Source organism: Giraffa tippelskirchi, chromosome 6 (assembly GCF_054371585.1).
Source record: "Giraffa tippelskirchi isolate mGirTip1 chromosome 6, T2T-mGirTip1v1.2.pri, whole genome shotgun sequence".
Taxonomy (NCBI): domain Eukaryota; kingdom Metazoa; phylum Chordata; class Mammalia; order Artiodactyla; family Giraffidae; genus Giraffa; species Giraffa tippelskirchi.
Window position 1 is genome coordinate 125,637,319 of NC_137280.1, and position 12,958 is coordinate 125,650,276.

General features: G+C 51.1%; 2 protein-coding genes across 7 annotated transcripts in view; both read left to right on the plus strand.

Annotated features, from left to right (window-relative positions):
• The window catches only part of PCDHGC3 (protocadherin gamma subfamily C, 3), a 110,442-nt gene extending 97,719 nt beyond the window's left edge, over positions 1–12,723 (plus strand). For 4 of the 5 annotated variants that reach the window (XM_081501085.1, XM_081501084.1, XM_081501082.1 and 1 more), the window contains 2 exons: positions 5,769–5,857; positions 10,734–12,723. In XM_081501085.1, coding sequence (XP_081357211.1) covers positions 5,769–5,857; positions 10,734–10,960 — 316 coding nt within the window. In that variant the 3' untranslated portion in view covers positions 10,961–12,723. Of the gene's footprint in view, positions 1–5,768; positions 7,502–8,262 lie in introns of all 5 variants that reach the window. The other variant, XR_014056937.1, reaches the window with a different exon arrangement.
• Positions 1–12,723, plus strand: part of PCDHGB7 (protocadherin gamma subfamily B, 7) — a 95,420-nt gene extending 82,697 nt beyond the window's left edge. For both annotated transcript variants that reach the window (XR_014056940.1, XR_014056939.1), the window contains exons 4-5: positions 5,769–5,857; positions 10,734–12,723. The gene's annotated coding sequence lies outside the window, so the exon portion shown is untranslated. The remainder of the gene's footprint in view (positions 1–5,768; positions 5,858–10,733) is intronic.
• Positions 12,724–12,958: the final 235 nt, after the last annotated feature.

The following is a 12,958-nucleotide window of genomic DNA, read 5'->3' on the forward strand; positions in this document are numbered from 1 at the left end:
GAGGAAAGAGCATTTGCAAAGGCCCTGTGGTGAGCCCTCTCAGGATCAACAGAGTGGTGGGAGTTTTTCCCTGCTGCCATTCTGATGAGTCAATGGGAGTGAGAGGATGAAGAAAAGTGGTTTCTGTCATTCAGTTGAACCTTGGTTCTGGCCCATCTCGGCTACTGGTACACCAGGTTCAGAGCAGGGCTAGTGTTGAGTTCTTCCGTAAACCTGGTTCAGGTTCAAGCCAGTGCTCTGTCATGTTGCCTGGACAAAAGGGAGTTTTCTGAAGTCCTTGCCTGCCAGGTGCTCCTCTTCTCCACCACCATCTATGCTCAGGTTGTCTCCTTGGCTTCTGGTCCCAACAGCTGTTGTCTCAAGCCTGAGCCCAGCAAGCCAGTTCTCCTTTCTTGGGCTGTGCCCCAGGCCCCTCCCTGCAGCTGTTCCCAGCCTCTGCCCAGAGGAGAATCTCCACTTGGCTTCCCCTGGTCCCTACACTGTTCTCCTTTGATGGCACCACACTGCCTTTCCCCTTCTATTCTGCCTTCCCCGGGGGACACTATCTTTCCCTCCGTTGGGGCAGCCATTCAACAAACAAACCAATAGCAACTTACTTTTTTCTGCTCATAATCCTTGCTCGTTATAGAAACATGAGAAATAGAGAAAACAGTTTTTAAAATCACTCATAATTTTACAACCCAGGGAAACCACCACTAACTTTTTTAATACAGAAAATTTCAAACTTGTGCAAGAGTAGAGACATGGGTGTAATGAGCCTCTCTGGCCTCCCTCTCCATCTTCAGCTAACCCCCTGACTTGTTTTGCTTCTCCCTCCTCCCACCGAATTATTTTAAAACAAATCACAGCCATTGTATTTCATCAGTCTTCACTACCTTTAACAGAAGATTCATTTTTTAAACACATTAACACTAAAAATAATTTAATTAATAGTAATAAGTAATATTAATTAATATCATCAAATATTTAGTCTGTATTCAGATTTCCCCAGTTATATATTGCTCTCCGTTAACCTGTTTGTGTGCTTATCCAAATTAAGGTCCACATTTTGTATTTGGTTGAGAGTTTCATGTCTTAAGCTCCCTTAATATTTTTAAATGTATTTCAGACTGTCTTCTTGGTACATTCAGCACGCGCAAGCGGCTGCTCTTGGTTTTCTGCTCCTGCTTCTTTTGTTTCTGCTGCTGCTGCTTTTTAAAGTCTAATTATCTAGACGAATTGATCACAAACTCGTTCACAGGATATCAGCAAATTTTAATCCCAGTCAAGTAGTGTATTTCTCACTAGTTTTGTTTGTTTTTGGTAGTAATTGAGGTCATACTGTCCATCAGTATTGTAGCCTGTTTTTTTTTTTTCTCTTTGTACCACATCGTAAGAAAAGTTCTTCCTAAGTCATTTAATTATTGCATAATAGCCTCTCTAATGGGTAAAAATTTTCGCTGGTGCAGACAGGCTTTTACTACATCAAAAAGATACACATGCACTTAGATTGAACACAGTTAAACCCAGGCTAAGATCAGGGGTGACTTCCTCATACTTCTCCTTGTTTTGAGCAGGATGCAGGGAGCATTTAACCACAGCCTGGCCTCTGGGGTTGTCGCTCACACACACACCCCCAGCACACCAGAATACAAACTCCTTAGGGCAAGATCATTTTGTCTCTTTAATCTAGGGCCTGTCACAGGCACTGGCACTTGGGAAATGGTCAGTTAGATATAATCCGTCTCCTTCACTATTATTTTTCACTGTTCCCCAAATCCTGGAAGAGTTCCCATCCCTGCTGAAGCCCAGTATGTTGTTATGTATAAGATCATAGGCTTTGGAGTCACATTAGGCCAGTTTTGTGTGATTTCACAACAGCTGCCTGTTGCCAGCTGTGTGATTTTGGGAAAGTCTCTCAACCTCTCTGAGCCCCCAGTTTCATCTGCTGGGAAATAAGGATAACACTTAACTGCGGGTGTTTCTTGGGCTGAAATAGACAATATGTATATAATTTAGTCAGCCCAGTACCCAGAAATAAGAAGCTCTCAGTAAACGGCTCAACAAGAACTCTCTCTCTACTCATCTCCTGCCCATGTGCTTGGCCTCCAGCCTTCAGTCATTTCCTAAGAACCCTCCTCGCAGCCCAGCCCAGTCCGTCATGGTTCCAGGCCCACTTTTCCACTCACCTTCATTCCCTCAACACCATCACCCACCGGCACAGGGTATCCTCCCAACCTGGTGTCTGACCCTGTGGTCTGCTCCACAGCCTCCTGCTGCTTGCCCCATCTGCTCTCCCCACTGTATGCATTAGACCCTTTGTCTCAGCCTGAGCCCTCCTGCCTCAGCCCTGCACCCCTAGGCGAGCCCAGAGAGAGCTCAGTCTGCCTGCAAGTGAGGACTCCTGGGTTGTCATGGAGACAGAGGTGGCTGAGGCTCTGTCACTGGGCTCCTGCCCTCCCAGAGGTGCCCCCCATCCCTCGGTCTTCTCATGGGAGCAGCAGTGATCTTCTGTTTTTTAATGCCAATAACTTAATGGTTTATTAGGCACTCAACAATACTACAAATATTTAAAAATTACTTAATATAAAGAGTTGGCAGCAAACTATTCTATTATAGAGTTAAATTACCAGTACAACAGACTGGAGATTTAGACACCTGGAAGAGAACAATAAAAGAAACTAAAATATTTTAACAAAAAATCCAAGTTGAAGTTTACCTACCTTAACAGTGATCTTTAAATACTTAATTGACAACCCCCTTTTATATACCTTAGAGACTTCCCAGAGCTCTTAGGATAAGAACACAATCTCTAGTGTACACTTTGTAGCCCCACCACCACGTCCTGTAGTAGCCACACTGGCTTTGTTAGTGCTTTGAGCTCGCTGAGCTCCGCCCAGCCTCAGAGGCTGGGGCGTTTTACTCCTTTTGCTTGGAAAGCTCTCCCAACACTACCCTTCTCCTAGTTGACTTAATTGTACCGCTCGGTTTTTTACCTTGAAATGGCTCAAACCTCTTAAAGTTGAAAGAATAATATGATGAACATCCAGATACTCTTTTAAACTTAGATTCATCAGTCGTTAAAATTTTGCACATTTATTTTCTCTTTTCTCTCTCGCAACATGCACACACTCACTCCCGAACCATTTGAGAGTCACAGACCTAAAAACATTTGAAATACTTCAGTATCTCTCTCCTGATAACAATAACATTCTCATATATAACCACAAAAGAATGCTCATTTGAAGACTTTAACATTAATGCAATAATACACAGTCCACTGGCAGATTTTCATAAACATTCCCCAAATGTCCTTTTAACCTGTTTTATTTTTAAAACACCAGAATTCAATCAAGGAGCATATATTGCTTTGGCTTGCTACCTCTCTTTCATCTCCTTTAATCTGATACAGCCTCCTTGCCTTTTGGAGGGTGTGTATCTGTATGATGACATAGACATGTTTTAAAGACTCCAGGCCAGTTGTCTTTCAAAACATCCCAGAGGCTGTGTTCGGGGATCATTTTCTCACAGCGAGGTCAGGTTACACAGTCTTGTAGGAATACTGTGTGGGGGACTCTACATTTTGGGCTGGGAGTCATTTCCTGTCAGCTTGTCCCGTGGTCAGTGATGCTCAGTTTGTTGACCGGGTTAAAGTGGTACCCCCACATCTCTGTGTTACAAAGGTATTTTCAAATGCTGGTGACTAGTCAGTGATCTGTGGGTGATAGGTGAGTATTCACTGCTGATCTTGCCTAAATTGGTCTTTACGTCGGCAGTTACAGAGCGTTGATTTTCTATCCTCCGACTTTTCTTTGACTGGCATTCTCCTCCATATCACCTGGATGGTTTCTTCAGATTTAAATTCCCTGTCTCTTCTTTGGGGAAGCCTGCACTGTCTCCCTAACCCCGATTAGGTCAGGACTCGCCTACACCCCTGCTCTCTGCCTCTGTGGCACTTGTCACAATTACAATTCAGTGATCGTGTAATTGGAGAAGGAAATGGCAACCCACTCCAGTATTCTTGCCTGGAGAATCCCAGGGACGGCGGAGCCTGGTGGGCTGCCGTCTATGGGGTCGCACCGAGTCGGACACGACTGAAGCGACTTAGCAGCAGCAGATCGTGTAATTATTTACTGTCAGCCTGTCAGTGGAGACTGAACACCGGGCTATTTCAATCATGTTCACAGTTACAAACCCAGCACCCAGCCCCGTGTCTGGCACACAATAATTGCTCAATAAATACTGGTTGAATAAGTGAACCCAGAGTTCCAGCTCTTCCCACACTGCAGAGGGAGAAATGACATTCCTGCTTTCTCCTCCAGCCCTAACTCTACATTTGCTGTGACAGCAAAGAGGGTACCACACAACAGCTGACCTGGGCCTTAGACTGCATCCATCTGCCTGAGTTGCGAATTCCAGATCAGGAGAAACCATAAGCAAGGATAGACCTTGGAAAAAGCATAAAGCTGTTCTTGACTCTGCTCAGCCACCGTGACAAAATACACACACTTTTACACTCCGTCCCTCCCCCACCCCAACTTGCATGCCTTCAGGGCCTGCCCTCCAGCCCCTCCCCTGGTGCAAAATGCTTCTTACCTCATAGTGACCTAATTTTCTCAGTAGGGCTTTCCTTATTAATTCAGGCAACAAGCATTCATTGAGGAATTTCATTGTTCCAGACAGTGCAGAGGTCAACTAATAGACTGTGTGTCAGGCTGCTTCCGCTTCCCCTCGAAAATGGAAATCATTTGAGCCTTGGAAATTCCCTTAAAGCTCAGGAGTAAAATTACTGTGGGAAAAGTCCAGGTTGGGGTATCATTCCTTAGAGTTCAGGTTAACGTTTTTAACAATTATGAATCACCTCATGTTTTTCTCAATGTTTAGAGCATCTAAAGTTGTTAACTAGGTGCTTCAGTAGGAAACAGGCACAGCCCTGTTCCCAAAGCTCAAGGAACTGGTTCTGTGGGTGGAGCGGATTGGCGGGGGTAGGGGTAGGACGATGGCAGTTCCCCGTGGGCCTAGAGCCACCAGAGAGCAGCCAGTGGGGGTGGGAACACGACAGAGGCACCTAACCCAGCCTGGGTGGGCCCAGGGGTCCCCTCTGACAAACTTACTCACTTCACGTTACCAAGGCAGAGATAGGAAGCTTGCATTCTAGGAAGCAGTATCTGACCAAAAGGAGCCAGTAAGAGAGAGTGAGGAATCAGGAAGGGGACTCAGAAGGGGTTCACGATAGAATGCTGGGAGTGGGGTTCTTGGGAAATAGGAAGGGCTGGTTCTCAGGTGCCTGTGGATTTTATCCTGAGGCCTGAGTGAGCCACTGAAGCATATCAGAGTTGAGTTTTAGCAGCCTCTCCCCCTGCCCCAGCACCTCGTGGGCCTCCCAGCCTCTGCCTCTAGGTTCTGTCTAGGTTCTCAGGCCTTTCTCTAGCTCTTGCACGTTCTCTCCCATTTCCCACCCTCCACCATCCTCAGGAGAGGGTCTGCTCTCCCTTCCCGTGAGCCGCTGCTCCCTCGCGGGGGTGGGGAGGGAAGCTACAGTGCGTCCTGCCCCCTCCCTCCAAGGGCCATGGTGTCAGAAACGATAGGTAGAAAGCTGGTTTGGGGGACTGGCGGGTGGGGGTCTGGCTTCTGAAGGATTGTGTAAGCTCCCTCCTACCTTGCTGAAAGGGGCAGGTCTTGGGCGTGAGCTGGGGTTGGGCACTAGATCCGGGGGCCCTGAGCGAGGACAGGAGGGGTGGGGGTGGGGTGGCTTGGAGAGCCCGCTCAGCAGCCTGCTCTTTCCGCAGATCCCAAAATGGCGATGAAACCGGCACCTGGCCCAACAACCAGTTCGACACAGAGATGCTGCAAGCCATGATCTTGGCCTCCGCCAGTGGTAAGTTGTGCCAACATGTGTGGAGTGGGAGACCTGGGGTCCTGGGGTGCATCCCACAGCGTTGTGCCCTGAGACTGGCTTCCAACCTATACATCAGCTGGTCTGAGACAGCCCTTAATTCCAGGATATAGACAGGTTAGGGAGTAGCTGAGGGATGGGGGCTCTGGGATGCCCAGAGGGGAGTAAATAAGGAAAGATCCTTGCAGGAGAAGTAGGGAGCAGTGGTTACAAGTGTTGCCCCGGAAGGGACACCTATAGATCGGGTCCTAGCTCTGCCACTTACAATCTTTGTGCCTTTGATCAATTTGCTTAATCTCTCTACACTTCAGTTTCTTCAATCAAGAAAATGAGAACAGAGACCTCAAAGGGTTGTTGTGAGGATTCAGTGAAATGATATGGTAAAGCACATAGTATTGGGGCCTGATCTGAGCCCGCCCTGAAGCCATGGAAGTGGGTGTGGATACTCCCAGTAGGAAACACACTCTGGACCTGTGGGACCCCTTCTCTTTTTTTGTTGTTGCCCCCACTTCTAGAGCAGGATTTTGGTTTTCCCACAAGGTACAAAGACCTTCAACGATAAGAGATTCAGGTGATGCTACTCTTCAGGGATGACAACCAAGAGTCCTGAGCATGGAGGGTGAATAATGTCATTAGTGCTGAAGAGCACAGGCTTTGGAGGCAGGCTGGCCTGGATTCCAATCCTGGCATCACCATTTAGCTGTGAGTCCTCAAGCAAGTGACTCGCGCCCTCTGGGCTGAGGTCTCACTGACTGTAACATTGGTACAGGAACAACAGCTCTCACTGTAGTGTCATAAAGGCCTCAGGACAAGATTGGCAGAGAGGAAGGGCACCATATGCAGTGGTGAAAACTGATAGATGATGGTGTCTTTTGACCCATGTTGGGATAGAAGGTAGAATTAGAATAATGCCTGTTAATAAGCACTAGCTTCTGGAGCAACCAACCCTGGGCGTACATGGAGGCTGGTGGGGGACTCAGGCACTGGCCTTACTCAGTGAACTGAGAGCCCCCCTGTCCAGTGTGTCTGGAGGCCTGGTTAGTGGAGAATCAGGTAAAGTCAGAGCAATAATTGCTGCCGTCGTGCCTGCACGCTGCCCCAGCTCGTGCCTGGTAAGCATGATGGGCCTCATGTCGGTGGATCTTCTCACAGCTCTGCAAGGCAGGTCTGAGTCCTTCCGCTTGACAGATGAGAGGACTGAGAAGTTGCTTGCTCGAAGGCCCCCATTTTGAGCTGCAGACTGGAGATTCTAACCCAGCTTGCTCCTAAGTTCATGCCCTGTCTGCTCCAGTGACCACGTCTGCCTTTCCATCCAGCCTGTTTCCCTTTTAGGCCAACAGGTTTCTCTTAATGCTGTGTTATTCTCCCAGATTGGGGTTCCAAATAAAATACAGGGTGGCCAGTTAAATTTTAACTTCAGATAGACAAAAAATAGTATTTTAGCATAAGTAGGTCCCAAATGTTAGAACTGGAACATAACTATATACTAAAAAAAAAATTTACATGAAATTCACATTTAACTGGGCACCCTTTATTTTAATTTGTTTAATCTGACAAGGCTTCCCTGGATGTCTTTGAGGCCGTGAGGGGCCAGGCCCACGGCTGATGAAGAGGAAGGGAGCAGCGGCAGGGGCGCCAGCCTTCTGGGAAGACAGGGCTGGCCCAGGTTCCGGGGTGGGGGGGTTGTGGTGGGTGGTGGTGGTGGGGCCGCTGTTATTCTAGAGAGGCCAGACCCTGAGTATGAGAGAGGCAGTTGGCGGGGTCTGAGAAGACGCCAAGTTGGACTCTTGAGGGAAGTAAACAAAGAGTGAGGTATATTTAGCTGTTGTGGCTTTAAACCCTAAAGCCAGGGAGCAACCTTTTTAGCCTAAATCCAGATTTTAAAAACAGAAATGGAGTCAGTATTTATAGCCCCAGACCCTCCCAGGAGGTCCCTGGGGTCACCCAGGCTGTCAGGGTTCCACCCCTCCTGCCCACACAGGGCCTGACCCTGTGTAAACCCTGGCCCTGGGGGATGGACCCTGGGGGTGGAGGTGGCGGGGTCAGGCCCTCCTCTCACTTTCACACCCAATTCCTGGCCCTGGAGCCAGAGAGGTTCCTGGAGTCCAGCCCGGCCAGGCTTGTGGGGCTGCTGAGGGCAAGCGAGTAAGTGAGTGGGGAGAGTAAGTACACTTGGGAGGCTTTTTACATAAACATTTGAGGGGAAGGTGTGCTCTCAAGGAGGCTGCTGTCTGTGGCTCAGCCGGCCCTGGTGAGTTTGAGCAGGCCTCGGGTTGTTTGGAGCTTCTGCCTGCAGCCCCAGGGTGGGGAGGGCAGGGCAGAGGGGGGACGCTGGGGCTGGGAGCCATTTCCCTGAGGTGAGGCTGGAGTGGGAGAGGGGAGTGGAGGCAGGCAGTGCCTTCACCTCCTCCAGGCCAGAGGCTGCCCAGGTTCTTCCTTGCTGCTCTTCAGAATCTGTTTCTCCTTGCGCTCAGGGAAGATCCCAGTTCCTGCCCAGACTAAGATTGCAGGGGGAGAAGGAGGCCCCCTTGGAGACTTGATTCTGCAGAAGGTCAGAGTCTGCAGTCCAGCTGAGGTTGGGGTCAGACAGGGCCTCGGTCAAGGTCACATGGCTGGCTCCTTAGTGGCAGAGCTGACGAGACAGAACTCAAGGTCGGCCTGTTTTTGTGTTACACTCTGGGTTTCCCCATCTTCTTCCCTCCTGGCCAGCCCCACTTCAGTGCATCCCATAATGCAGGCCAACATCAGGTCTGTGCTTCTAGGGAGGGGATGGCAGGGGCTGGCTTTGTCATTTTTGTCTGCTGCAGTGCTTCTGAGAGATCCTGGGTGTGTGTAGGATGTGGGTGGGTCTGGCTTCCAGTTACCCAATCCAGCCCTTCCTATCTTTCTATTTCTGCCTCCCTTCCCCCTTTTGGTGCCCATTTCTTTCTCTCTCGCTCTCTCTCTCTCACTGGCGCCTCTGACGCCTCCCCTCTTTGCCCCTAAATCACTCAGGATCCCTGGCTCTAGAAGCCAGATCTGGGCCCCTCCCCCCAGCACTTATATTCCCAGACTGGAGGGGAGGGGGCGGGCGGTCGGGGTGGCTCCCTCCTGGAGTTAATTAGGGAAAATGTAGAAATGTCAGTGGAATGAAAGGGCCGGGGGAAGGAGAGAAGGAAGTGGGTGCTGCTCCCTCCCACCCAACCCACCTCCCCGCCCCGTGAAGACCGCCGGATGCTGGGATTTGGGACTTGAAATGGAGGTTGTGGAAACCTGAGCCTCCTCTCTCCTTTGCTTCCCCTTGCGCCCCTCCCCCTCTGATTCTCTTCTTTGGAAATATTTCCTGTCTTATTTCTCAATCCCTGGTTGATGTCCCAGGATTACTCAGCTTCTCTGGCTTTAGTCACCCTCTCTGCGCACTCCCAAGGTCTAGGGTGGGGGTAGAGGGAGGCCAGGTCGGGGGAGCCCTTCTGTTGGCTGGGGGCTGGGCTGGGCATTTCTGGGGCTTTAACTCTCTAGCTGCTGAAGGACTCCAACAGGAGCCCTCCTGAATGCAGCAGAGTCATCAAAACCCCGTATTGTTCTTTTTTTTTTTTTTAACCCCTATGGAGGGGAGAGGCAGTGACACACAGTGTGGTGACGGTGACAGTGATGCTGCCAACAGCTAACCTTTAGCGAGCTCTCTCCAAGTGCCCAGGCACTGAGTGAAGCACTTGCTCCTGGAATCCTCACACAACCTCAGTGAAGCGGGGTCTTCTGTGTTTCTCTCCCTTCAACGTGCCACACATCGCCTGGAGCTACATGTCACCGGGATATGGTGTTCAAATGCAGATTCTGAGAGTCTGTGATTCTGTCAGGCTCCCAGGTGATGCTGAGCCAGGGCCGGAATTTGCAGTCCTCTGGACCCCAGTTTCTCCTTGTGCAGAGCAGGAAGCCGGGCTGCAGACTCTGTGATGTCACCTACTCTGACACTGTGAGCCTGGGCCCACATTGGACATAAGACAGCTGGTCCTGCGGTCAGTTGTCATCTTCTCAGCCTCTCCCCTTCTTCACCCTCAGAGTAGTGATGAGGTTCAGGCCTCTGCTGGTGGTGACCATACCCTACAGCTACACCTAGGATGCACTTAGGCCTCACCCCTACCCCCCCCATCCTGGCTGGTGTGGCCTTGGGCAAGTCTTTTACCTCCTCTGACCCTGACTTCTCTCATCTCTGTAGCAGGGTACTAGCACACACCTCCCTGGAGTGCTGCGTGCAGGTTAGACGCCATCATGCACATGCAGCATCTAGCAAGGTCTCTGGCACAGAGTAGGCATCGATTGCTGTTCTGAAATGAATCCCTGGAAGAACCCCCACCCCTCACTCAAAACAGAATGACTCAGTGACTACTCTGTGCTTGGCACTGGGTGAAACAGGCTAGGAACCTGCAGGAACCATGGAGGTCGAGCATGGAGACCAGAGAGACTGCCCAGAGAAAGGCTGGGGCAGGGTCTCAAGAGCCAAGTCTCAGCCTGGAGACAGATGACAACTAGTGTGTTTGACGCCCTTACCAGGCAGCGGGCACTATTCTAGGTGCTTGATGTATGTAATCTTGGTTACAAGGTGCTTGTAATCCTGGTTAGCCTTCACCAAACCAGAGGAGGTAGGTACCATTATTATACTCATTTTGCAATTCGGAAATCTGAGGAGACATAGGGAGGTTAAGGTAGACTTGACTAGTGGGTAAAAGAACTAGGAAACAAACCTAGGGGGTCACTCTGGAGCCTCTTAGCTCTACCCTGTGGGTCAGGATGGCGTGTCCAGTGCTCTCCCTGCTGGTGCTATAAGAGAGGGACTTGGGGACCCTGAGGTTTAGCCCCTGACCTTCCCTTGTCTCTGCAGAAGCCGCTGATGGGAGCTCCACCCTGGGAGGGGGCGCCGGCACCATGGGCTTGAGTGCCCGCTACGGGCCCCAGTTCACCCTGCAGCATGTGCCCGACTACCGCCAGAATGTCTACATCCCTGGCAGCAACGCCACTCTGACCAACGCAGCTGGCAAGCGTGATGGCAAGGCCCCGGCAGGGGGCAATGGCAACAAGAAGAAGTCGGGCAAAAAGGAAAAGAAGTAACGTGGAGGCCAGGCCTGGAGCCACAGGGCAGCCTCCCTCCCCAGCCAGTCCAGCCTCTCCCTACCTGTGCCCAGGCCTCGGATTTCAGGGCTCACCCCCAGGAAACTGGTAGGGGCCCAGGCCATGCTTCCCTTGGGAAATGGAAACAAGTGCCCAGTCAACACCCCCCCCTCTGCCCCCAGGGGATTGAATATGCAAAGGGAGTTCTGCTGGGAACCCCCATCCAATCACTTGCTGTGCCCATGGGGGTAGTGGGGTTCGTGTAGACACCATTTATCACACCCACTTCAGTTACAGCTGAACTCCTCCATCTTCCAAATTCAATCAGGCCCATCCCCTACCTCCTTCCTGCCTACCCCACCCCAGCCCACCCTTCTACTCTTTCTTAAGATGGTTGGGGTGTTGAGGTACCTGGTGACCTAAAAAGGCTCATAGTTCTGAAGAGTTGGAAGGGCATCATGACTTCTTGACCTCTCCTTCAATTCTCAAACTTACCCCAAAAGCATGGTTTGGTGCCAGTCCCTTCACCTCCTTCCAGAACCTGAGACCAAGCTCAAGTTTTGGGGAGACATGGTCACCATTCCCATGGTACTGATGCTTGCTGGATTTAGGGAGGGCATTTTGTTACCATGCCTCTTCCCAACACCCTGGGGTCCAGTCTTCTGTTCTGTTTGTCATCATTTGATGTTCCCACTGCATGCTGTGACTTCCCCCTCCCCAAACAAGTGACCCCACTGCATGTTCTGAGACAGTGTGGGGTGCTAAGACAAAGAAGGGTGTGGGTATGAATGGGAGGTGGACAAAGCTTGGTCCCGTCAGTTAACAGGGCCTTGTAGGAGGCTCTGTATGCCCCAGGGTACCGACCAGATCCCCAAGTTCCAGCCAGAAGCCATGACCCAGGCTGGACCCTCATCTCTCATGTACAGGGCAGCCTGGCAGCCAGCGGTGGGCTGAGCTTCCAGCACCGGTGGGTTTGAACTGGCCTTGTGGTCCAAGACAGCTCTGAGCAGGATTGGGACAGGTCCCCTGGAGAGGTCAGAGGGGCCTCTGTGGGTGCTGGGTACTCCAGAGGTGCTGCTGGTGGAAGGATCCCTGTGGCCCCAGTAGGGAGGGAGGGGCCCGCTCGGCTATTTTTGCTCCCTGGGTTGGGAAGGAAGGGAGCTAGAGCAGGGACCAAGTGGACAGAAAGTGTCAGCCTGAGATCAAGGCTTCTCCACAGGGCCCCCCGCCCCAGCGACCCCAGCCCTTCACCTTGCCAGGTGCCATTCCTTCTCTGTGAAGGCCACTGCCCAGGCCCCCAGTCCGCCCCCTCGTGGCCAGAGCCTGGTTAAAGTCCCCCAGTGCCTCCTTGTGCATAGACCTTCCTCTGCTCACCCCTCTGCCCCCGGGGTCCCGTTCACCCAGCGGGGCTTCTCGAGAACCCCACCCCAGCCCTTACTTAGTATAGAAACCCCCTCCCTCTTTCAGCTGGTGTAGAATAACCAATAGTGTATAGTGCGGCGTATTTTTCGTGACGGCGAGCGGGCAGCGGGCTCCGCGCAGCCGTCTGTCCCCGAACCCGCCCGCGGCGGCCCGTGCTGTGTTTTGTGCTGTGTCCACGCGCTGCGGCGACCCCCTTCCCGCGTACTGACTCCTCTAAGCGCTTCTCTTTGCATAGTCACGTAGCTCCCGACCCCACCCCCTTCCTGTGTCTCACGCAAGTTTTATACTCTAATATTTATATGGCTTTTTTTCTTTGAAAAATTAAAAGGTTTCTTCTGAAAGGTTGGCTGTTTCTGTGTAAGAGATGGGGGCTCCTGGCATGTATGGATGAAGTGATGAGCTCAGAGTAGTATGTTGGAAGAGCGGGATCGGGAGGCGATGATTGCGTTGCGTCTCGGTTTTGTGTCACTGCCTGAGTATCTGTGTATAATTGTTAAATGCGGCTGTGTATGCGTGCAGCACGGTTGTGCATATAGTCGGTGTCCGATTGACCGTCATGGTGGCTGTGGGACTGTA